The 26,886-nt window shown below is 40.9% G+C and overlaps 1 protein-coding gene and 1 long non-coding RNA gene across 2 annotated transcripts in view; both read right to left on the bottom strand.

The window, feature by feature from the left end:
• Positions 1–14,926, bottom strand: part of LOC123598199 (translation initiation factor IF-2-like) — a 47,942-nt gene extending 33,016 nt beyond the window's left edge. The window contains exon 1 of the mRNA XM_045478192.1: positions 13,591–14,926. Coding sequence (XP_045334148.1) covers positions 13,591–14,110 — 520 coding nt within the window. The 5' untranslated portion in view covers positions 14,111–14,926. The remainder of the gene's footprint in view (positions 1–13,590) is intronic.
• Positions 14,927–15,542: 616 nt separating this feature from the next.
• LOC123600022 overlaps positions 15,543–26,886 on the bottom strand; it is a 30,684-nt gene continuing 19,340 nt past the window's right edge. Inside the window, exon 3 of the long non-coding RNA XR_006713430.1 lies at positions 15,543–16,525. This is a non-coding gene — a long non-coding RNA (uncharacterized LOC123600022). The remainder of the gene's footprint in view (positions 16,526–26,886) is intronic.

The raw sequence follows: 26,886 nt of genomic DNA, 5'->3' as shown, positions 1-26,886 counted from the left end.
CAGATTTTAGTGGAAAAAGCAACATGCAACTTTGTGGGAATCTTAGGTCCTTGACTCAGCCACTAACTGTGACACTGTGGACAATTTTTACTTTGCTTTTCTCAGACTAAATGTCTTATTAGTAAAAAGAAAGGACTAAAGTAGACCAGGGATATGAACTTGAGGGGAATCTAAGGATGATCTCAAGGCATGTTAAAATGTTATGCATGAGTGTGTGTGTATTATTCTGGGAAAGAGCCTCAAGGATATCTATAACATAAAATTAAAAACCAATAGATACTCTGTAAGGTCTTTTCCACGTGACTCTAGAATACCATGACTTGAGTCAACCCACCCAAATGAAGTCAAGGCTTTGAACTCAGACTCAGGTGAGCACAATGTTCAGGTCTTCTCAAGTCCCCACCCAGGGATCACCCTATCTAAACCCCACACCAACCACCCCTTTGCCCTTTACAATTGCTTTATTTTTCTCATAGCATTTAGCACATGACATTTTATCTTGTATCTGCTTATTATCTATACTCCCTCCTCTAGGATGTATGCTCCATGAAAAAGGGTTTTTTCTCTTTTCACTGTTGGATTTATTCCCAGTGCCTGGCACAATGCCTAGCAACTATTAAGTGCTCAGAAAAAAAAAAAAAAAAATCCCAAATGAATTATTTTTTTCAATCCATAGAATAAAGTATGCCAGAAAAAAACCTCAAATATATTCTTTTTCTCTTTTTTAAGTCTGGGGGCCTGCTAAGAGCCATGCACTCTACTAAGTGTGTTGCAAGCATATCTATTTTACTTCATCGTTAAGGCAAGTCTTCCAATCCTTAGAGCCTTTTATAAAGTAACACATCTGGGAAAAGGAGCCAGGCGCTATATTTGTGGAAAAAGCTGCCTCATCAGGTACCAGATATGCCACTAACTCGTGGGATTTGTTTAGACAAGCGACTATTCCCTTACAAACTCTGTTTCCACATTTATAATATGCAGATGATATCTGCCCCACCTACTGCAAGTCAGCAGGAGGATAAATGCTTTAGTGTGTTAAAAGTGAGGTACACACATATATATAATAAGTAATGTGGTGGGGGTTCCTGTAAAGTGCTTCAGCAGAGATCTGCTATAAGCTTTTGGGTAAGAGAGCAGGGGATACCCTGTAAAGGAAAAAAAAAATGTCCCAAATGTAGCCTGGGACCAATATTTTTTGCATGCTATAATTCACAACCTCCTCCTGGGAAGAAATTTACATGCTTGATAAAACTCTGAAAAACACTTTTTCTCCACAATGAGATTGAGACTTATTCTTAGGATTGAGGCACCCACTGACCCAGCTCACTATCAGCCAAGTGTCTCATGATCTTTTTGTAATTTCTATTTTTTAGTCTAACAATGGGTCTAAAAAATTATGTTCTGGGAGAGTTTGTGTATTCTTAGAATGAATGATGGTGATTAAGTCACTTTGGTATCAAATTAGCTTCCATCAGATATATAGAAAGCAGTAATGTGCTCTAACCATTCCATTTCCCTATTGAATGTTCCTGCCATTCAAGGAAATCTTTACATTGGCCTCTTAGGGACCCTTTAATTTGAATGAAAAGTTTCCTGTAGCACCCAGTTGATCTTTAAAGAGGGCATGAGGTTTGGGAGTCCTTATTTTTGGACAGAGGGGTACTCTGGTAGATTCTATTTCTAGATCATCAATTAATCCTTGTCTAAAAGTATGTGCTTCAAAACACCAGATGTCCTCTTGATTCTTTCCAGCCATCTCCTTTTTTTCCTTTTCACATTTATCTTTTCCCACATTCTAAAAGAAAGGCAAATCTTTTACTTTCCAGGAGTCTGCTTACAGTGCATTGCTGTGGGATGTGAAAATCTGTAGGACCCAAGCAGATTTGGAACTACCTGTAAGATTACAGATGCTATGAAAGTGAAGGACTTTCATGACTGAGAAACAAGTCCTTTTGGAGTTAGGGGAAAGTTTCCATTTCTTTGCTTCAAATGCAAGACCAAGACCTAATCAACAGACAGTAGAAACTGAATGCAATAGAATAGAAAAACCAAAAATCATTTTTTGTGACCAATCACTGGATAACTTTTGGCATGTAACTCAGGAGTTTAAAAAATAGAGTAGAATTATACTGCCTTCACCCAAATATACTTATTTATGTAGCAATATTTCTTAAATACCACATCAAAAAAAGAAATACTTGATTATACAGGTTATCTTACTCTGGCAATAAGTAATATTTATGTATAAACTATTTTTAAAACCATGCATCTCATTGAGAGATAATTTTCCCCCAAATTTTACCTATACCTAAAACTGAGTCATCAACATTCTACTTGTTCTGATCAATTGTGTACTAGTAAAAATATAACAATTCAACCCAAAACAAATTATATTAAACAGAGCCTATTGCCACAAGAACTTAAAAAAAAAAAAAAGATATATAAAGGCACCTGGGTGGCTAAGTCAGTTGAGTGTCTGAATCTTGTTTTTAAATGTTTATTTATTTTAAGAGACAGTGAGAGAGCACAAGCAGGGCAGAGGGGCAGAGAAAGGGAGAGAGAGAATCCCGAGCAGGCTCCACACTCAGCACGGAGCCCAATGCTTCCATGGATCCCACAACTCTGGGATCATAACCTGAGCTGAAATTAAGAGTCAGACACTCAACTGACTGAGCCACGCAGGCACCCCAAGCTTCCAACTCTTGATTTCAGCTCAGGTCATGATCTCACGGTTTGTGAGATGGAGCCCTCCATCGGGCTCTACGCTAACTGTGTGGAGCCTGCTTAGGATTCCCTCTTTCCAACCCTCCCCCAACCTTCTCTCAAAAATAAAGAAACATTTAACAAAGAACAACAACAACAAAAGATATATAGTATGTGTATGTGTGCGTCACAAGTTTGAAAAGTAATCGGTGGAAGATTTCCAACATAAGAATTTTAATTGCGATTAGGTTATATAAGAAAAGAGAAATGAAATGAGTTCCATGAGGGAAACAACTATGTAAAATTCCTGACACCTGGAAGAGCTTGTTGGTATGTTTTTTAGATGGATGTTATAGTAGATATGAAATCACATTGGCATTTAATTTGCTTCCATTAGGTACATTACAAAGAATATTTTTTTAAAGAAATCAATACTTATAATATCAGAAATGTCATCTTTCACAACTATTTAAAATTATGATAGGGTGCCTGGGTGGCTCAGTCGGTTAAGCATCCGACTTCACCTCAAGTCATGATCTCGCGGTCCGTGAGTTCAAGTTCCATGCTGGGCTCTGCGCTGACAGCTCAGAGCCTGGAGCCTGCTTCAGATTTCTATCTCCTCTCTCTGCCCCTCCCCTGCTCATGCTCTGTCTCTGTCTCTCAAAAATAAGCAAAACATTAAAAATTTTTTCTTTCATTAAAAACATTTAAAAGTGATAAAAAATTTTAGATATTAACTTAAAGTTTTAAAGTGTATGAGGAAAGCACATAGTTTTTCAAAATCCTCTTAGGGGTACCAGAAAAAATACATTCAGAGACACTACTCTAAACTGCCTCTAAGCCAAGAGCTTGTGTTGACTAAAATTTTGACTTCTAATAGAAAGACAAAACCAGGATTATTTCAGAAAAGTGCAAAATCTGTCTCAAGCATCCACTGCAAATTACCAAATCCGTTAACTCTGAATATAGTAAATATTCAATAAACACTAGCTCATTGGCAAAATATTCTGATTAGGTATTGATTAGAATACCTAATTAGGTAATTAGGTACCATTAAACTGATACCTTTTTTTTTTTTTCAACGTTTATTTATTTTTGGGACAGAGAGAGACAGAGCATGAACGGGGGAGGGGCAGAGAGAGAGGGAGACACAGAATCGGAAACAGGCTCCAGGCTCTGAGCCATCAGCCCAGAGCCCGACGCGGGGCTCGAACTCACGGACCGCGAGATGGTGACCTGGCTGAAGTCGGACGCTTAACCGACTGCGCCACCCAGGCGCCCCAAACTGATACCTATTAACAGCATATATACAATATGTATATATGTATATACATATATGTATATATATGTATATACAATAGGTATATATACAATACCTTCAAGGAGGTCTTTCAAATTTGGGTCAAATACTAGTCAAAAGTATGTTACCCAAACAAATCCCAGGACTAAGTAATAAGCACGTGGAGTTTTATTCCTAACTCTTTTCCGGACATCCATTTACATGCCAAGTGTGATGTCTAGCCCAGGAAATAAGCGAAATAATCCTTATAAAGGAGCACCTAGAAGGTGACATAAGTATTCTCTGGCTTAAGTATCATAACAGGTGTACAAAACTCAGAGGCAGCAGAGAGGAGGGGAATGTGGAGCTCTCATGGGTGGTAGGCAGACGGAGAGTGTCTGGAATGGTCTTTCAGAACAGGTATGCTTGAACTGATCCTTGAAAGATGGGCAAGTGTTTGACAAGAGGATACCAGAACCCCAGGTAAAAGGAAGGAACAAAGACACGGAGTACAGCCATCTGGCTACCTCATGCCTTCCTCCCTACACTGCAAATAGTTTGGGATGGCTGGTATGGGAGTGTGACTGTGCACACCGTCCATGGTGCATGCATTGGTGATTTAGAAACGACAGGGTAGCCAGAGGTGAAGCTGGAAAGCTATGGAAGCAGACAAAGGAAGACTTTATTATATGGTTCACCAAGGCACTTGGACTTGATCCTGTGGCAAAGCAAGTCATTAAAGGGTTATTAAATTGGGCAGTCATGGTATGAGATTTGCCTTTCAGAATGATTACTTTCCTGCAGAGTGGACAACAAATTTGCGGGGTGGAGGATACAGAAGACTAGAAACTGAACTACCAGTTGGAAGACAATTAGCAGTTGTCCTGGAAAAGACTCAAGGCAATAAGGGGGCTGTGGAAGAAGGTACAGATGGGAAAAACCTGAAAGACGTACGTGTCCCTTGGACAAACTGACTACAAATTGTACAAAGAGCAGTTGAGGGGAATGAGGCAAGGAGAAGCCCAGAATGACCTCTAGGTTTCTGCGGGTTATGTAATTGGGTAAATAGTATTGCTATTTACAAAAATATGGACTCTAAAGACAGATAACAAGTTTTGGGGGAAAAGAAAGTATCGTCAGTACACTGACTCTGGTCCCTCATTTGTTCTATGAGGCAGGCAGCACAGGCACTATTATCCCCAATCTATGCTCAAAGGGGTAAAATTTTTTGCCCCATATCACATGCAGCAGTTGGGAAAGCTTACTGTATACTAGGCTCAAGAGCTGGTAAACAAGGGAGACAAGACCCATACTTTCAACAGAACTGTATTCTTTTGGGGGTGAGGGGAGAAGACAAATAAGCAAGCAAACAATAAACCAAGATCTGAAAGACTATTATGGGGTAGGTGTGGGGGGCATGGGTACTCAATCTGAGGGAGCCAGGGAAAGTATCTCTGAAGTCCCATTGGAGCTGACCTTTCATTGAGGAGAAGTATTCATACAAATCATAAGTATTCAGACAAATCATAAGGGAAGAACATTTCCAGACAGAGAACAGCAATTGAGAAGTCCCTGAGGTAGGAGCGTGGTTGGTGGGCCACTGAGGGAGGAATTCCAAATACGAGGGCAAGTGTGGAGTGAGAGGAAGTCCCAGTTCCAAGGGTATTCCTGGGAGGGTGAAGGTGAAAGGCATGTGGCCCCTTAGGGCAGCACTGGTGTAGCATACCCTCTCTCAGGGAAGCCTGCAAACCTGACCACTGTGCACAACACTGGCGTCTGAGAAACTGCATCATGACTCAAATGCTTTTGGAAGACAAGTCATTCCTCAGTGAGGACTGCCTAGTTCGGCATTGAAATGGGGCCAGGAACAAACTCATTTAGTTTTGCCTAGAGAGATGAGCTTTAAAAATCTTTAGATGAGCAGAATTCATCTTATATTTATCCACTCAGAGTCAGAAACAATGTGCAGTACAACGGCAGGTGGCTCTGCCCCCAAGGCTCGGTCATGCCATAACACACTACACGGAAGCAGAGCCTCCCTGCTCACCCTCCAAGGTTGTCAGTGGGATCAGAAAGGCGACATTTCCCCTAAAGAATCCCCAATTAGCTCAGCTGGAGGGCAAGGAAAAGTGGTGCCCCCACTGCCAATGTGCTGAGCCGGGTTGTCGTGTACATAAACCTAAAAGCCTTGGAGGTACTGGATGTTGGGGTTGCCTACTGGTCCAGAGATAGGCCACCCTAGGCACAGCAGTCTAGCCCTCAGAGAGGGCTCTGAGCCCTCTGAGCCCTCAGAGAGCAGTCCAGCTCTCTAGAACACACTGCCCATGCCTCCCATCCTGTGGTCATTTTCCACTGCTGCTTCATGGGCTAACTAGTCCTCTGCCAAGTCTTTCTAAACACCCCCATTCAGCCAAATGGCTTTAAATTCCACTTGCTAAGGGTGATGCAGATCAACCCTCTGACCCTCTCTGAAAAGATCCTCCTTTATAGCCAACTTTCTCAGGTGCATCTGCTTGGTGTATCCAAAAAAGTATCTGTATTTAAAGTTTGCCAACATAGCATGAATAAATTATAGAAGAACTAAATTATTTCTGAATTATGTAGCCCCTTTCAGAGTATCACATTGAAAATTATATATTATACGCACTTATTTGAAAGATGGCTCCACGCATTATGAAATGCCTTCTTTGGAGTGGTGTTGGAAACCTGTGACACATTATGACCCACGCCTAGGGGATGGTGACAGATCATCATCTCATGTCTGCACTCATTTCCAACCACACTCCCACACCATCTCTTTACTTCAGATCCCTGGCCAATTTTTTTTCCTAAAGTCACCATTCAACCTCTGACCATAGAACATGTGCTTCCGTATAGCACCTGTACTTCTCCTTAACAGCTTTTGTAGTGACAATTTTTTTTTCAACGTTTATTTATTTTTTGGGGACAGAGAGAGACAGAGCATGAACGGGGGAGGGGCAGAGAGAGAGGGAGACACAGAATCGGAAACAGGCTCCAGGCTCTGAGCCATCAGCCCAGAGTCCGACGCGGGGCTCGAACTCACGGACTGCGAGATCGTGACCTGGCTGAAGTCGGACGCTTAACCGACTGCGCCACCCAGACGCCCCTGTAGTGGCAATTTTTAAAAATTTAATTGTAGCAATAGATTCATCTGTCCCCCCCAGTAACCCCTCTATGGGGGCAGGGGCCATGTCCATTTTTCTTACATTCTGTCCCCAGAACACGGCACAGTGTCTGGCACACAGAAGCTGTTTGTTAAATAGTGGCTGAAAAAAAAAATACTATGAAATGAACTCATTGGTGGATATGTTTCAGCTTCTGAGAGCAGATCAGCCAAAAATCATTCAAATCAAAGTTGAAGAAGCTTAAAGCTGAGCTATTCTGTTTTTGATCAAAAAATACAGGAAAGACTTTGCTATTTGGATTTAAACTGATTTTGGAGATAGTTCTCAAAAAGTCTGAGTAACAATTTAACAACACTTATTTGGATATGTAGGAAGATGAACAATTTTAAACTGGTTTATGTTTTTAAATAACAAATAAGAGTTCATTTTCAGAAAAGTTCCCCAGATTAGGTCAAATTTTTTAAAAAGTTAGACTTACTTTATCAGGCAGTTTTTTAGGCACTCTAATTTTTTTTTTTAACGTTTATTTATTTTTGAGACAGAGAGAGACAGAGCATGAACAGGGAAGGGTCAGAGAGAGAGGAAGACACAGAATCTGAAATAAGCTCCAGGCTCTGAGCTGTCAGCACAGAGCCCAACGCATGGCTCAAACTCATAGACCACGAGATCATGACCTAAGCCAAAGTCTAACGCTTAACCAACTGAGCCACCCAGGTGCCCCATAGGCACTCTAATCCTCCTATCTGATTCTTACCCCCGGATGAGGAAATTGAAGGTGCAAGAGGCTAAGGTTGCATACAGAGTAAGTGGCAGAGACAGGATTCACATCCAGGTCTATTTGATTACAAGAGCTATGTTTTCAATCTAAGCCATGGGCTAAGCTAAGAAGTAAATGTTGACACTAAATAATAATGCATTGCACCCTCCCATGACAAGGTAAGAGAGTGTGGTCTGATACTACCAACTGGGGCAAATACTTACATATTTAAAAAAAAAATAGGATTTGGATGCCAATGATGTGGTCACAGGGAAACCAGACAGTTCATGACTCCAAAGGAATAAGGAGAATTATGAACTATCATTTACTGAATGCTTGTTTTATGCCAGATACTGTATTAGATGCTTTAACACTAGTATTTCCTTTAATTCTAAGAATCCTACAAAATGGGTAATAGCCAAGAAAAAAAGAGATGTAGAATAACTGTGGTGTTTGGCTACCGTAATGTTCTTTCCCTCCTTCTTCCTAAGGATGTGAACCTCCCACATTAAAAAAAAAAAAAAAATAACGTTTATTTATTTTTGAGAGACAGAGACAGAACACAAGCAAGGGAGGGGCAGAGAGAAAGAGGGAAACATGGAATCCGAAGCAGGCTCCAAGTTCTGAGAGCCTGACACAGGGCTCTAACCCATGAACCACAAGATCATGACCTGAGTTGAAGTCGGATGCTTAACCGAATGAGCTACCCAGGCACCTCGAACCTCCTCCATTTTAGTGGGGCACAAGGTTGTCAGGAATAAGGATGATATTCTCCAGTCTCTGTTCCAGATTGGTGAGGTCACGTCACTGAGTTCTGGCCAGTAAGCTGTAACAAGAAGTGAATGACAGCTTCCAGGAAATTTCTGTAAGAGACCATCGTCTCTTGCTTTTCCCCTGTTTTCCTACCTTCCTTCTTTCCTCCTTTCTGCTACTTGGAATCTGCACATGATGGCTGAGGTTTCATCTAGGACCATGAGGTTGAGGGCCTCTCCTGATGTATGCTAGATCTACAAGGTGGAACCAGCTTATGTCTCAGGCAACTGTAAAAACATTATACCAGCCCTGGATTGTCTCTCCATAAAGTTTTGTGTTTTAAGTTTAAGTTCTGTGTTTGTTTAAAATGTTTTTAAAGAGAAACATTTTGTTTAAACAACTGCTCTTTTCGGTCTCTGTAACTGGTAGTTAATCTAATCCAGCAACTGGTTCATCAGGCCCCTCAGTCCCCCTCAGTCTGCAAAGTCCATGCTCTTAGGTAGAAGTTGAAGAATTCCTATTTATAATTTGCAATAGATTTGAGAAGGGGGGGCAGTGTAAAAATGCTGAGAGGGAATTTGACAGAAGAAAAGAAATAAGGTTCAAATACGCTCTCAAATCTACACAACTGAGAAATGATCAAAAGGAATATGCTACTCAATAACATAGAATTTAGTCTCCTTTAGAGACGGGCGGAGGGAGTGCTCAGTCACCTGCACAGAGCTAGAAATAGAAGAGAAATAGAGGCTGTGCAGCTGGTAGCTTCTGAGAAAGATGCTGTCGGCTAAGGAGTAAGCAGTGTAGAATGGAGCCCTGGACATGGCCACAGGATGAGACAGACAAGAAGAAAGAATACAAGCAACTCTAAACTGAAGAAGCAGGAGATGAAGCTCGAAGATACACAGTCTGGAAAGGGATAAGCAGAATCATATGACCCATATCAAAGACAGCAGAAAGGCCAAAAAGGCAAAAGGAAAGGTCAAGGATGAAACTCTGACAACTCATTTTTATTCATTTCTTTTACACAGGTTCACAACAGCATTGAAGAAGTGAATTTAACTTGTGTTGCAATTGAGTAGAATCCTAAATGTGAGGACCTCATAGAATAGGGAGTTTGTTATTACTCTTTGCTCAGTTTCTAAGTGAAGAGCAGTGGTAAGAACTCAGCAGATAGATTCAATGATTGGAGTTAGGCTTCATTTTATTTAAGATCAATCTTCATGATTCAGAAAAGAAAAATAAGTGGTTATGTCGGCCAAAGTCATTATATTAAACATCAGAAAAAAACCAAAAACCCTAACTCGTTATAAAGGTATGTAGGAAGTTTAGAGAATATAGATGGGACGTGGCACCTAGATGGCTCAGTCGGTTAAGCAACCGACTTCAGCTCAGGTCATGATCTCACAGTTCATGAGTTTGAGCCCCACGTCAAGTCTGTGCTGACAGCTCAGAGCCTGGAGCCTGCTCCAGATTTTTTGTCTCCCTGTCTCTCTGCCCCTCCCCCATTTGTGCTCTGTCTCTCTCAAAAATAAACAAACATTTAAAAAAAAAAAAAAAAAAGAGGGGCGCCTGGGTGGCTCAGTCGGTTGAGCGTCCGACTTCGGCTCAGGTCATGATCTCACGGTCTGTGAGTTCGAGCCCCGCGTCGGGCTCTGTGCTGACAGCTCAGAGCCTGGAGACTGTTTCAGATTCTGTGTCTCCCTCTCTCTCTGCCCCTCCCCTGTTCATGCTCTGTCTCTCTCTGTCTCAAAAATAAATAAACGTTAAAAAAAATAAAGAAAAAAATATAGATGGGAAATAAAATGAAAGTAGCCAATAACAATAAAAAAAAAAAAAGGCAAGAATAGGAAAACGCACACAACAGAAATTAGAATGCATTTTACAACTGCTCAAAAAAAATTCTATGATATAACTTGATCTCCCAAATTCCTTTTGAGTGGTCACAGGTCTGAATTGCTTCGCAGCATTCAGTATTCTCTAAGTGGGGACACAGGGAGGGACATGCTTTGCAGAAGGCAACGCAAAACATTCCACCAAGTCTGGAGTAACATGACAGGTTCAGCATGCATTCGTTTCTGATAATATCAGTGTATGCTAGACGGGTGGTAGAAAGGAGAAACAAAAGTAAAATTTGGAAATTCAACTTGAGAGACACCAAATGAAAATCAAGGATTAGATTAAACTGGCTATTTTTGATATGGGTGGTAAAAAAAAAATTAGAAAGGCACATAAAAATACTCAGATACCATTAATAAGAATTTGAAAAAAATTTTAAAGTTGTTTACAAATAAAGATTTTGTCTAAAGCAAGAATATTTAATATTTTTATGTTTTTGTTTTGTTTTGTTTTAAATAGGCTCCACACCCAATGTGGGGCTTGAACTCACAACCCTGAGATCAAGAGTTGCATGCTCTACCAACTGAGCCAGGCAGGTACCCCAAGAACCTTTTAAATATTAAAATATTTGCCCTTTTCAACTTTAAGAGGATAAAACATAGTATCACAAGTTTCAGGCCACTGCAAGAAAATACCCACCCTGTCTAAAAAAACTTGGAGGGGGGTGTCTGGGTGGCTCAGTCAGTTAGACATCGGACTTTGGCTCAGGTCTCGATTTCGTGGTTTGTTAGTTCGGGCCCCGCATCAGGCTCTACTGACGGCTGATTGCCCAGAGCCTGCTTTGGATCCTCTCTCTCCCTCTCTCTGCCCCTCCCCCTGCCTCAAAAAATAAACATTAAAAAAAATAAATTAAAAAAAAAAAAACCCTAGAGGGATAGTGTACTACTATTTAGTGCTAAAGAGAAACGAGCTGTCAAGCCATGAAAAGATCTGGAGGATACTTAAATCCATAATACTAAGTGCAAGAAGCCAATCTGAAATGGCTACAGACTGTATGATTCCAACTATGACATTCTGGAAAAGGCAAAAAAAACCTCCAGAGACAGTAAAAATATCAGTGGTTGTTAGCAGAGGAGGGAGGGATGAATAGGTGGGGCACAGAGGATTTTTAGGGCAGTGCTGTTGTGACACAGTATCATAGTCTGATATTATAGTGGTGGATACATGTTACTGAACCCTAATGTAAACTATGGACTTTGGGTGATAATGATGTGTCAGTGTAGCCTCACTGATTATAACAAATGTACCTCTGGTGGGGCATGTCCATAATGTAGCAGGCTATGCATGAGTGGGGGGAAGGGAGTTTAAGGGAAACCTCCGCCCTTTACTCTCAATTTTGCTATGAACCTAAAACTGCTCTAAAAAATAAAGTCTATTAAAAAAACAAAAAACAAAAAACGTGGAGGATCTGGTATCTTTTCCAAGTTACATTGATTAGGGCCCTTTCCATTTTAATTAATATTGGTGCTTTCACTCTAAGAATCCTCAGAAGCAGTGGGGAACCATCTTAGAAAAACAAATCTTAACAAGTAGTCAAATGAAATCACTCCAAATGTGAAAATATACATGTGAGGCTGGACATGTTGGAACGCCTTTCCAGTGGAAGAAAAACAGAACAAGTTTTGATAATTTCAGTAAATTTTTTGACAAGTTTAGTAAATTTAATTCTAACATGTACATTTTAATTTGTTTTCTGCTATAATAAAAACATTTTAAGGGGAGAGTAGGTATAAGAAAAGTGCCATGACTCAACTGTACAATCAGTGACAACTTTGCCCCATTTATTACCTGAACTGAAAGTAATATCAGACATGTTAGGGCTTACATTCTTAGATCACACAGGCCCAATTACTTGGGGGATTAGCTGTCATTTTACATTCTCTTCAAGAGTGGAGCTGCTGACTAGGAAAGCCAGGGGAAAAAGAAAGTCACCTTGGCACCCATAACTCAAAGGAGCATTCTGGGTTCTCAGGAGGTGACACCTGAACACATGGAGGGTACTGGAATCGTTAAATAATTCTACTGCAGTGTGACTTCTTTCGTGTGCTTCCACCCTACACTTAGGTTTAAGAGACATGCCATTTAATCTTCTCCTAGAAAGCAGGGAACAAATTGAGTATTTCAAGCTGGCTACATATTTGCCATTTAAAATCGTCATACTGTTATCTTCTTACGGAGCTTTACAAACAGTTTTCAGGCAAGGCAAATGTATTCAAGAAAGTTCGGGCATAGGTTTTTGGTTTAAATTTAGGTTTGTCTTTTTCTTGGGAAGGGAAAGGGAGGTGCAGAGAGAGACTTGCTACCACAAAGAAAAGTCTTCCACAAATGTCATCTGACTCAAGGCAACCTATGGACTTTGGGAAGTCAGCTGGGAACACAGAGTAATGAGCGAACACCGAGCCTCCTGCGTCTGACCTCTCAGCACCTGCTCCACTGTAGCCTAGAAAAAGGAAACTCTTGGCTTTTCCACATGGGTAGAGGTGGAAAAGCCAAGACCCCCACCCCCACCCCCGCCCCCTTCAAGCAAACGGACACCAACACCAGCATCAAACTGTAGGCGAACAATGAGTATCCAACGAGTTTGTCAAAAAACAGCGCCAGGGCAAGGGGGCAAAGGAGAGCGACCAGACGCGGGGTGCTCACTCAGGACGCCCTCGGGAGAGGTCTGTTCACTCCAGCCTGGGAAACCAGAACCCTGTTCCCGCACCACCCCGAGGACTCACACTCAGGTGCGGCGCCGACACCGCCGCGGTGGAGAGGGGACCGCCTCGTCGTGGCCGCCCACTCCTCTTGCCCCGAATGACCCCGGCACCCGGGAGAGGTTGTCTCGGGGGGTTCGCTCCCTTTCTCCCCGAAACATGGGAGCAGCGGAGCGGCCACTGGTGTGTGGCCGCGCCACCTGCCTGCAGGCCCGGCTCGCAGGTGAGGCGCGGGCAGGTAACCGCACCTGCTCGACAACCCCACCTGCTGCGTCCCCTTGCCCCCGTCCTCCGCCTCCGCCAGCGGGGTCGGCTCGGCTCCTCCTCCGGGAGCGGGGGCGCCCCGCTCCGACCTACCTGCGCGACCCCGGCCCCCGGCGCCTGCGCTCCGCGCCGCGTGCGCCCCGCGCCGCTCCGGGCGCGCCGGCGGCGGCCCCGCGCCGGCACTTTCTCGGCTGACGGCTGCTGCGGGCTCAGCGGGAAGCCCCAGCGCTGCCGGGCTCGCCGCCTCCGAGCGGCTCCATTGTGACGCGGCGCGTTCCGCCGGCCAATCGGCGCGCGGCGGCGCGAACCGCTGACTAAGTTCGCGTGTGGAGGAGGAGGGGACTGGGCGGAGGCGGGAGGCGGAGGCGGCGGCGGCGGCGCTGCGCGGCGGCGGCGGTGGTGGCCGAGGCGGAGGGGGAAGAGGTGGAGAGGGGGAAGAGACAGCGGCCGCTCCGGGAGCTGTCCCTGCCGTGAAATGTGCAGCAGCCTTGGCCCGAGCGTGTGCCGGGCTTCGGGACCGCGGGGGCCGGTGACTCGCCGCTCGCCGGTGGAAACAAAGCGCGGCTGCCGTCGCCCGGAGCGCGCCATGTGGCCGCCCCGGCCCGCTGGCCATTGCCTCCGGCCGGCCGGCAGCAGCACCCCGCCCCTCCCCCAGCTACACGACTCGCGGGGGGCTGGACAGAGCGGGGACTCTTTCCCAGACACGCGAGGGACAGGGGCTTAGGGCCGCCTGCGGGGCGCGCCGTGCAAGACTTTGGAAGTATTTATGTAGCGCCCCCCCCCCCGCCCCGCCTTTTCACGTGGGCACCCTGAGTAACTTGTTATTTACATAATGTGTCGGGCCCTGAGGGAAGGCTCAGGTGGACCACGTGGAACCTATCCCTGACACACACAAGTCCCTTTACTTTTCTTTACGCTGAGGGCTTAGGCCACAGGCCCGAGCCCCTGTGCCAAACCAAGCGGCTTAAATTAGGATTCTGGGACTCCAATACCATCCCCCTCTCTCAGAGGTCCTTATCCTGGGGGCGAAGAGGGAACTGGGTGGAGGGGCCGCACTTTACTCATCACCAGCGTCTTGCCGCTAATAAACTGCAGGACCACCCCATCTACTGCCCCACTCGGGTCCCTCTGCAGTTGGGGCCCCGCGTTTGAAAAGTGACAATGTGCCTTGCAGGACAAACAATCCAAACCCAGGAATCCGGGGGACGTGATAACGTTGTCATCTTCACTCAGCCCCCACTCTCATCCCCACCCCAGATTCATCTCAGTCCATTTTCACAGACTAACCTCTTCAACACAATGATTCAATTACATTAGGCAGCATTTATATCCCTGAGTTGCCATGGCAATCACATTCCCATTAAAAAAAAGAATGTTTGTAGAGGGACCTCCCAAAGGAATGAAATGAAGACTGTAAAAGACTCAGCATCTGGGGGCATATCTGATGGGTTTGGGTAAGTGAGAATGAAGAAATGGCACAACCGAGTTCTAGGAGAGCACGTTGTGTTCCACAGACTGTTCAGGTTAGGACTACAATTTGAATTACTCTGAAAGGGATTAAGAGGGCTGTCTTTTGGGCACTGCGCTATTCTTTCCTTGTCCATTCCATTCTGGGTTGGCAGCCGTGTTTCTTCTTGGGTCTTGGAGGAAAGGTTGAAAGAGCATTCCTGCATTTGGTCATTCATTTTATTGAGTTTATGGGTGAGATACTGTGTATGTACACATCAATTAAGCCAATTAGGTTTACGTTTGCTGCTCAAACAGCTTACTATCTGCAGAAGAAGATTAAAAAAATATACAGAATTAAATATGAAACAAGGAAAAAAGTGAGTCCTGTAAGCGATACTGATGATAAAACGATGAGATTAAAAATTGAAAATGTCTGGGGCACCTGGGTGGCTCAGGTGGTTAAGCATCCGTCTCTTGATTTTGGCCCAGGCCGTGATCTCACAGTTAGTGGGATTGAGCCCCACGTTGGGCTCTTGCACTAACACCACTGGGCCTGCTTGGGATTCTCTCTTCCTCCCTCTGCCCCTCCCCCACTCTCATGCATACCCTCTTGTGTTTGCACACCCATGCACACTCTCAAAATAAACTTAAAAAAATATTGAAAATGTCTAATTTTCCATGTGTATCTTTGAATGTTTGGAAAGGAATATTCTCTTCCCTTGCAAATCCATGGACAAATAATCCATCTTCTATTATAGCAATATCACTACCTGTGTGGACTGGGAGTAATTGCTTAACATCCTTGGGAGTCAGTCTCTTCAGGTATAAAATAAAAGATTGTAAACTAGATGATGTGTTAAGATTCCAATTCCAATGATAGGATGAATAAAAAAGTGACCTCATGCTTGGTAACCCAAGGTACCATTAGCAAGAAGTTAAAGTGATCAAGTGTATTAAGACTGCATTAGCCCTGGATTAATCTCTGATATGTAGCTTATAAATATGTTTATTTTAATCTAATTCTCATGAACAAAGCCACCCTCCATGATGACAACATTTATTACTGAATAATGGGCTTCTGAATTTGTGATATTGCTTCTAGAAATCCTTTTCTGAAACTGTAGCAATCAATGAATGTTTCTTTTGTTTCTTCTTCCTCCTGTGATGCTTCATATAAGCTTCTGCTTGCATTACAGCTAGAAGAAAGATGAATAACTTCTAATGCTGTTTTCAGAGAACTTTAATGCTATGTACATTCTATGAGACCATAAAGAAGAGAAAGTATTTAGTAACGGGAAACTATTGGCATCCCAGGGTAGGCTTTATAATGAGAAACACAAATACTGTTTGGCTTTTTATGCCTATACCCACTTTTACCACTACATTGTAATCTCTTTGAAAACAGGACCTGTGGAGTCTTAGAATAGTTCAGTCCTTACAGGATTATAGGAGTATCTGAAATTCTCTAAGGGACACTCTAAGTTATTTTGATAAAAAAAAAATTAAAAGACAGTCACTATTTCCACAGCCAGATTAATCGAGGTCTAAAATATTGGCAGGTCACTTCACGGCTGATTCTCTGAAAAAAAAAAAAAAAAAAATCTCTGAGTAACATCAGCATAAGCTATGCTCCATGTGGCTGCCTTGATAAGAGTTTCATTTCTCTGAGTCTTGAGAAAATTTTTATGATTAATGGAAGAAAGAATATTATCCAATATTAACAGTTCTTTTCCAATTCTGTATTCTAAAAATTATTTATGATAATGAAAAATCCTCTTTCTCTAAATTAATTAAACATTGAATGTCTAGAGTGTAAAAAAGAAAGCACTGGGGATTTGACAGAGGTGAGGGGGGATATCAAGATAAATATAATTAGTCATTTTCTTAAAGATATGTACTAAAGTGTGGAAGGTATATCCAGATAGTATATAGCATCTTAAAGAGGAGGGTTGGTGGGCCATGTAGGATTGAGGGAGAATCACACTGAACATGGGTCTCAGGAAATTCAGCTAGCTTTAAAATTCTAAACTGAGTGGGGCACCTGGGTGGCTCAGTTGGTTAAGCAGCCAACTTTGGCTCAGGTCATGATCTCGTGGTCCATGAGTTCGAGCCCCGCGTCGGCTCTGTGCTGACAGCTCAGAGCCTGGAGCCTGTTTCAGATTCTGTGTCTCCCTCTCTCTGATCCTCCCCCGTTCATGCTCTGTCTGTCTCTCTCTCTCTGTCTCAAAAATAAATAAACATTAAAAAAAAATTAAAATTCTAAACTGGATTATTACTTTTAAATATTGTCTCAGCATCATAGTTCAAGTTTTTTTAGTTCTACCGAGATGTCAGGTCAGAAGAAAAGAACGGAAATTAGAAGTCATTCACAGTTTTGCATTCTCAGAAAGTTTGTCAGAATCCCCCCAGCTCAGCTATATATGGTTGAGCACATTGTCATTGACCAAGAATTTTTATTTTTGGCCAACACTTCGCCATGCTTTCCTGACCTTTTCAATCTACTGGTTTCAGAGCTTTCACATGAGTTTTCCTTGGGCCTGGGGAAAATTCTGAGAATAACCCCTGAGGATGAGCTCAGTGGTGGGGATTCTGAGGACAGGATTAGTAGGACATTGCGCCTGTGTTTAGAATAAAGTAGCTTGATCTAGAAATCCAAACTGCAATTGTGCAAGGCTGCTGTGCACTTCAGTGTGAGTTGATCCCTTATCACGGTCCCAGTCTAGAATATTCATGAGCAGTTACTCTGTTTTCCACCCACCATGCTGATTGCCCCCTCTGCCACCCCTTCCTTATGAGAAAGGTGCCATGAAGGTGACCGCCTAGCTTCTTCTCTGAAGGAAAAACACCAACTCCTGCAGCAGGATGCCCGGCATCCCCAGCTGATCAGTCTTCTGGGAAGTTGTCCAAATATTTCTTTGAAAGTTTCTCATGCATCCCATTTAAAGAATATATACTGTCATCTGGGTCACATATTGGAATCCACCATAGAGCAGCCAGCCAGTTATTGACTTTGTCCCTTTCTTATCCATAAAAAGGAGGTGACTTCTAAGAAAATATTTGCAAGTGAAGCCAGGCTGGAAGCCTAGAATTAAAGCAGAGCTGGTACTCCTCAGCTCCTGCAAAGTGGTCTTCAAAAGCTCTGATGAATTCTGCTAGTGACTGAGACAGTGCTTGCTAGGATCCCTACAACGATTCAATATGTGATCCATGAACCATGTTGGAATCTGAACAAGAGGTATCCTGGTAGTGTTAAAGTGGCTAGTTTCTAAGGTTCCCCATAGTAAGCCCTTCCATTTATTTGGTGGGGAGTAACCCAAGTCTAACAGCAGCCACCCCCTGATTTCTCCCCTTATTCACCCCTCAGCAGCTGTGTGTACGTGTGTGTGTATGCATGCAGGCACGTGCATTTCTTGGCCTAATATTAGGTCATCTGTTAATTATAATATACATTGAGTACTGCAACTTTAAGGGTAGGGACGAATATAGTTCTGTGGTTTATTAATGATAAAAAAATTACTTATAAAAGAACAGGATTCAGAACATTTTAGAGCTGGAGAAGAAAGAAACATGTGCCAGAAAGAACACAGGACTTGGAGTCTCGGGTTCTGTTGGTGGCTCTTATGGCCATGTGACCTAGGTCAGACCCCTAACAGTCTAGGGAGGAGTTTCTATTTTACAAGGTGTTTAATATATCTATCCTGGACTATATAAGAAAAGAAGTCTCATACTTCATTTCACTCACTCGTTTATCATCCAACAAACATTTATTCTATGCAAAATAGTGTATCTGCTTCTGGGGATACACCGGTCCATATGATGGATGTGACTTTTTTCTTCCTGAGATCCACATTCTCTAGGCCTTCCTCCAGAGAATCTTAGGTTGAGTGTAATAAATCAATGAGGACTAACTAACCAAACTCCAGTCTGTCCCCACAACACCCTTCTCTTTGGCTTTGTCTCCTGAATCCTGCATATCTAAATGCAAACACACTTTCCAATTACCTACTTAGTCTTCTGCTGACATATCTTGGCAAACCTCTTTGCATCCAATTCACTCTCTCCACCAAACTATAATAGTTTTCAGAGCATGTAAAAGCAAAAGGACACTTGAGAAATGTAAAGTTTTTAAAACAAACAAACAAAAAAATAGAGGCGAGTATGTAGCCAGATATGTGAGCAAACCACGGGGCCCGGTAGACCCTCCTAACACAGGATATTGACCTGGCTCAGAACCTATGACTCAATTATCCCGTATAGTAGCTGAATATAACTTGGCTACCTTATGAAAAAGGACAGCAAAATAATAAACTGGATGTTCTTTTTTCATTACAAAACCAAGGGGCCAAGGTAGTAGGGCTTACACTGGTAGAGGGGAAGGCAGGTTAAAGTAGGAAAAACTTCTCAGAGAAATTAAGGCTGATGAGTGACTTAAAGCACTCAGGGCTTCAAAGGAAACCCGTTGTTTTAGTGAGTAGAATAGCTTCTGGCGGCTGACAAAGGCCTGTGTAGGTGGAAGAGTTACACACAGCTTGAATTCAAGTAGAAATGAGAGGGGAGCATCCTGAAGGATGAAAACAGGTATATAGGTGGGTGGAAATTTTACAATTTTATCTTTATCTTTGAATGAACTTGACTGTCGAACAAAATTCCTGGACTTATTTATCAATTCAATAAACAGATATAATCTTTTGTTCTTCAGGGTCTTCTAGGACAAAAAGATGTGTGCATTCTGAGTAAATAACAATCATAATGCAAATAGTTTCTATTCGTAAACTACTTTAGAGTTTATGCAAATCACCCAATGTATTATAGTCATTTCTAAACAATATACTTTTTACCTCTATACTCTGTATACCTAATAGTGCTATCATCTATTAACAGTTCCTAGCCTTGCTGAGTTACTCTGCTAAACTTCCTGCAGCCCAGCCACCATTCAGAGGCCCAGAGGGTTGAAAGATGACAATGGCTTAAAGGCAGATCCCTAACATCCTCTGATGGAAGACTGTGAGACTGTGGACCTCAGGAGGATGAGGGCCCCATCCATCACATGTACTAGTGTATCCCCAGAAATTGGTACAGTGTTTGCACGTGGTAGGCACAGAATAAATATTTGTCAAATGATAAATGAAGAGATGCAATAAAATGCAATCTGAGATTTCTGAAATGCACATATTCTCTGTCCTGTATATTTCAGGGTTATCTCAGGATTTAATCCCTAGCTCTGTTTCCTTCATGTCCCACAGTTTAACATGTTCTTACTAGACTGAAGAATCAACAAATTTAAAGACTGGGATTGAGAAGTGCAAAGGAATACATGGGGATGATTTGACAAGACAAGTGAATACTGTACAAGTAGCAACATTTGTTGAAGTTAGCTAAAAATTGCTTATTACAAGATCACTTATATTCTCATGGCTGTGGATGTCTTCAGTTCCTCTTTCTTGATAACATATACATCCACACTGGCATTGGGCCATTTTTTTCTAACTTGAGTGTCTTGCGATATTGAAATTTAATAATATCTTGAGATTTCTTTGATAATTTTTGACCAGAGGATTGGCGTTGGAGATGCCAGAAACTATGATGATTAGCATAAAAGACAGCATATAAGATATATGACTCATGTAAAAACATGAGTCAGCAAATCATGACTACTTTTACAAATAGCTACCTAAATTTAACATAGTGACTAAAAGCATGGATTCTGTAGCAAGGCTACTTGGATTCAAATGTTGGTTGGCTTTGCCCTTATGAGCTGTTTGAGTTGTGTTATTACTTAATTTCTCTGTTCCTTAGTTTTCTACTTGAAAAATGGGTTGTGGTAAGGTTTAAATGAATAATATGGTAGAATAGTTCCAGAAACGTATTAATTTACCTCTTATCATGATCTTTGGCAAGTCACTTACCCATTTTGAGCTAAGAGTTTCCATGCACAAAATGAGAGGTTTTGAGTAGATTATCCCTAATGCCCTGAATCTATTGTTTTCAAATAAGACAGCTAGTCTATGTGTTTTTCTACATATATCTGTGTGGTTAGAGATGAAGTGAGTAGTTAGTAAATGCTTTCCTTGATTGATGGAAGAAGTGGTTACTGGGAGATTGGGCCAAGCTTCTTCACTGTTCTCTAAATTCCTTGAAAGAGGAAATATATTGTTTCTTCTTTGGTATCCCGAGGCCTAACATGGTACCTGGGGATAGTGGGCACTCAATAAACTGCTAATTAATGTGGAATAAATGCCCTTGTGTCTTATGTTCCCAGATGTGTGGGAAACAGAAATGGTGGTAACTGTTTCCTAAGCCTTTTCACATTTTTTAACACTACTTACACAAAGTATTCAAATGCCATGAGTGCTCTCCACTGGATATATTCATAGTGCAAGGATTCAGTTGATAAGTTTTTGAAGCAGATACTGATTTGAGTTCAGAAGTCCTGGATTTTAGACTTAGGATATGGCAGATAGACATATTTTGATGTTTCAAGTACATATTTGGTGTTATGGTACTAAGAATGATATGATATGATTAGCACTCTAATTTCTTTGCTTTCTGTTTCTGACCTTTCTTCAGAGCATTTGTATCTATACATTTGTACAAATTTTGTATTCTTTCTCATTCATTGTAAATAAAAAGAGAGGGACAGCATTAATTAAAATATCAATGTTGAGAAAGCAAAAAGACAACCCAGAGAATGGTAGAAAATATTTATAAATCATATATCTGATAAGGGACTTGTAAAAAATACAAGAAACCCAATTTTAAAATGAGCAAAATATTTGAATTGACATTTCTCAAAAAAAATACACGAATGGACAATAAGCAAATGAAAAGATACTCAACATCATTAGTCATTAGAAAAAACACAAATGAAAACCACAAGGAGATACTACTTTGAATGCATTGGGATGATTCAAATAAAAAGAGTGACAAGTCTCAGTGAGGATGTGGAGATATTGGAACCCTTATAACATTGCTGATGGGATTGTAAAATAGTATGCAAACCTTGGAAGACAGCCTGAAAGCTTCTCAAAATGTTGAGCATAGAATAACTAGCAATTCTACTCCTAGGAATATCCTCAAGATAATTGAAAACATATCACCACACAAAAACCTATACATGGATGTTCATAGCTATATTATTCATAATAACCAAAAGGTAGAAAGAGCCCAAAATATCCATCAACTGATGAATGGATAAAGAAATTATGGTGTATCCATATAATTGAATATTTCTTAGCCATAAAAAGTAATGAAGTATTGATATGTGCTACAACATAGTTGAACCTCAGAAACATGCCCAGTGAAAGGAACCAGTCACACAAGACCACATATCACATGATTCCATTTATATGAAATATCCAGAATAGGCAAATCCATACACACTAAAGTAGTGTGTCAGGGGTTCAGGAGAAGTGTCGGAGAACAACTGCTAATGGGTACAGGGTTTATTTTGGGGTGATGAAATGTACTAATACTAGATAGTGATAATGATTACACAACTCTGCATAATACTAAACGACCACCTTAAAAAGGTGAATTTTGTGGTGAACCTCAATATAATTGCTATTAAACAAAATCAATGTCTTCTAAATACATCCAGTTGCAATAACCATAGGGTAAAATTTCAGGCTTTCTTGGATTTTTTTAAACCTGTACTTTGCCATATAAAGATCTCCTAGAGAGCTAAGCCTGTCAAGTGATTTCTGTTTTGTTTTGTTTTGTTTTCAACTAAAGAATAAACTGAAGTTGTGTTTGTATAATGCCAAAATTACTGATTAAGAAGAAAAAAAAAGCAATTCAGTTATTTTGGTTTTATTGAATTTACACTTTTTACCTTCTAGTTTGCAAACTATCAGGTGTGTTCATTTTTTTAAATAAAATGTATAAAAGAATGAATTCTGTATCAAGTACTCCCCAAACTGTGCATTTGGACTTATGATAAATGCTGGCTAGGGCTTAAAAATGATATGGAATGTTTTATGTATATATGTTTCTCTATTTTTGTCAGTTTTATTTTATTATTTTTTTAGCGTTTATTTATGTACTTTTGAGAGAGAGAGAGCACAAGTGGGGGAGGGACAAGAGAGAGAGGGAGACCCAGAATCTGAAGAAGGCTCCAGGCTCTGAGATGTCAGCACAGAGCCTGATGCGGGGCTTGAACTCATAAACTATGAGATCGTGACTTGAGCTGAAGTTGGACGCTTAACCAACTGAGACACCCAGGTGCCCCTTCATTTTTGTCAGTTTTAATTTCATATCTTTGATATTGTTGTTTGGTGCATATATGTTTATAATTGTTATATCTTCCTGATGGATTAATAGTTTCACCATTCTAAAATGTCCCTCCAGGTTTATTGTTATTTGCATGATGTATCTTTTTTTCATCCTTTTACTTTCAATCTATTCATAATTTGGCAACAAACTGTATCTCCTGTAGACAGCATGTAGTTGAGTCCTGTTGTTTTTTGTTTTTTATTTAAACCCAGTCTGACAATCTCTGCCTCCAATGGAATTATTTGGTCAATTCACATTTGTTATTAATATAGTTGGATACACTTGCCATGTTGTTTTCCATATGCCTCAAGTCTTGTTTATTTATTTCTCCTTTACTGCTTACTTTTGCATTAACTGAATGTTTCCTAATGTTGCATTTTAATTTTTTTAACGATTTTATTGCTATATAGTTATTTCCTTAGTAATTGCTTTACGGCTTACCATATACATCTTAATATATTAAAAACAGCTCAGAATTATATTAACAATTCCAGCGAGATGTAGAAGCATAATTCCCATATAGTTGTGCTCTCTTTGCTATGTTGTTGTGGTATCATTATATAATAATATACTTTATGTATATACATATATACATATATATGTATATATACATATATATAACATATACATGTTATAAACCCAATAATAAATTGTTATAATTATTACATTTATGGCTTTTAAAGAAGCTGAGAGAAGAAAGAACAAGTATATAATTTATAGCTTCTGTTATGTTAACCATCTTATTTATCATTTTAGGTTTTCTATATTTGTTCCTGTGTACTCAAGGTAACATTTTGAGTCAATTTGTAGCTCAATACAGCTTTGTTCCCCCCACCTCCTTGTCCTCCTTGTTATGGGCAAATACATTACGTTTCTGAAAGTTACAGGCCCAACAATACAATTACAGACATATTGCTTTATGCTCTTTAAATCGGTTAAGAGAATAATGGATAAGAACTAAGCATTTATCCTCTGATAGTTGCATAATGACCCTTACCAGTGTTCTTTGCTTCTGTTGTATGTGGATTCAGATTACTTTCTGGTGTTACTTGCTTTCAACCTGTTGAATTTGCTTTAGTACTTCTTGTAAGGCAGATCTGCTAGCAACAGGTTCTCTTGGTTTTCATTCATCCAAATGTCTTTCACCTTCATTTTTGAATAACAGTTTTGCTAGATATAGGATTCTTGGTTGACAGTTTTTTAAATTCGAGGACTTTGAATATTTTATACCATTGCCTTCAGACATCCATTGTTTCTGACAAGAAGTTGACTCTTAATTAAGAATTTCCTTATAAGTGAGTAATCCTTTTTCTCTTGCTGTTCTCAAGGTTTTCTTTGGCCTTTCTACTCTGATGTGTCTATTTATAGATCTCTTTGAGTTTATCTTTCTTACAGCTTTTTGTACTCCCCAGATGTGTAGATTTGTATTTTTCAGTAAATTTGGGAAGTTTTCAGCCATTAATTTTTCAATTTTTTCTGCTTCATTCTGTCTCTGTTCTCCTTCCAGTACTGCCATAACATATATTTTGGTGTGCTTAATACTATCCTACATTTCTCTGAAGCTCTGTTCATTTTTATTCATCCTTTTTTTCTCTCTGTTCTTTGGACTGTGTAATTTCTATTGATTATTTTTGAGTTCTTTACTTCTTTCTTCTGCCAGTTCAAATTTTCTATTCAGTGTGTCCAGTGAATTTTAAAATTTCGGTTATTGCATTTTTCAACTTCAGAATTTCCATTTGGTTCTTTTCATAATTTCTATCTCTTCATTAATGTTTCCTACATGATGTTACATTGTCGTCATACTTTCTTTCTAAAAGCATGGTTCCCTTTAGTTCTTTAAACATATTTATAATGGCTTCTTTCAGGTCTTTCTGGTAAATCTGACATCTGGTCTCTCTCTTCTTTTTATTATTTAAAATTCAAATTAGTTAACATATAGTGTAGTATTGGTTTCAAGAGTAGAATTTTGTGATTCATCACTTACATATGACATGCAGTGCTCATCTCCACATGCCCTCCCTAATGCCCATCACCCATTTTGCCCATTCTTTCACCTACCTCCCCTCCAGTAACCCTCAGTTTGTTTCTATATAAACAATGTCTTATGGTTTGCCTCTCTCTCTGTTTTTATTTTATTTTTTCTTCCCTTCCCCAATATTCATGTGTTTTGTTTCTTAAATTCCACATATGAGTGAAATTATATATTTGTCTTTCTCTGACTGACTTATTTCACTTAGCATAATACACTCTAGTTCCATACATGTTGTTGCAAATGGCAAGATTTCATTCTTTGTGATTGTTGAGTAATATTCCATTGTGTGTGTGTGTGTGTGTGTGTGTGTGTAGCACATCTTCTTTTTTTTTTTTTTTAAGTTTATTTATTTTTGAGACAGAGAGAGACAGAGCATGAACAGGGGAGGGTCAGAGAGAGAGAGGGAGACACAGAATCTGAAACAGGCTCCAGGCTCCGAGCTGTCAGCACAGAGCCCGACACGGGGCTTGAACTCATGAACTGTGAGACCATGCCCTGAGCCGAAGTCAGTCGCTTAACTGACTGAGCCACCCAGGTGCCCCATAGCACATCTTCTTTATTCATTCATCAGTCAATGGAAATTTGGACTCTTTCCATAATTTGGCTATTGTTTATAGTGCTGCTATAGATATTGGGGTGCATGTACCCCTTTGAATCAGCATTTTTGTATTCTTTGGATAAATACTTAGTAGTGTAATTGCTGGGTCATAGAGTAGTTCTATTCTTAACTTTTTGAGGAAATTCCATTCTGTTTTCCAGAGTGGCTGCACCAGTTTGCATTCCCATCAGCAGTGCAAAAGTATTCTCCTTTTGGGGCACCTCAGTCCTTAGTTGGTTGAGGACTTTGGTTCAGGTCATGATCTCATGGTTTGTGAGTTCAAGCCCCACATCGGGCTCTTTGCTGTCAGCACAGAGCCTGCTTCAGATCCTCTGTCCCCCCCACCTCTTTCTGACCCTCCTCTGTACTGTCTCTCTCTCAAAAGCAAATAAACATTAAGAAGAACGTATTCTCGGGGCACCTGGGTGGCTCAGTCGGTTAAGCGTCTGACTTCGGCTCAGGTCATGATCTCGCGGTCTATGGGTTCAAGCCCCGCGTCAGGCTCTGTGCTGACAGCTCAGAGCCTGGAGCCTGTTTCAGATTCTATGTCTCCCTCTTCCTCTGACCCTCCCCTGTTCATGCTCTCTTTCTCTGTCTCAAAAATAAATAAATGTTAAAAAAAAATTAAAAACAAAAAAAAGAAGAACGTATTCTCCTTTCTTTACATCCTCACAAACACCTGTTGTTTCTTGTGTTGTTAACTTTAGCCATTCTGACAAGTGTGAGGTAGTATCTCCTTGTGTTTTGATTTGTATTTCCCTGCTGATGGGTGATGTTGAGCATCTTTTCATCTATGTTTTCCTGTTTATTTTGTATGTCTCATACATTTTGGAAACAGAATATTTTAGATCATGTATTATAGCAACTTTGCATACTGGCTTCACCTCTCCCCTCCTCTGGGACTTGTTGTTGTTGGCTGGTTGACTTGATTAGAGACTGGTTAGATTACTTTAATGAAGTTTCTTCCCCACCTCTCCCCTCCACCCTGCTACACACACACACACGCACGCACGCACGCACGCACGAGCACACACACACA

This window comes from Leopardus geoffroyi, chromosome C1 (genome assembly GCF_018350155.1).
Source record: "Leopardus geoffroyi isolate Oge1 chromosome C1, O.geoffroyi_Oge1_pat1.0, whole genome shotgun sequence".
Taxonomy (NCBI): Eukaryota; Metazoa; Chordata; class Mammalia; order Carnivora; family Felidae; genus Leopardus; species Leopardus geoffroyi.
This window is presented reverse-complemented; position numbering and strand designations above follow the sequence as displayed.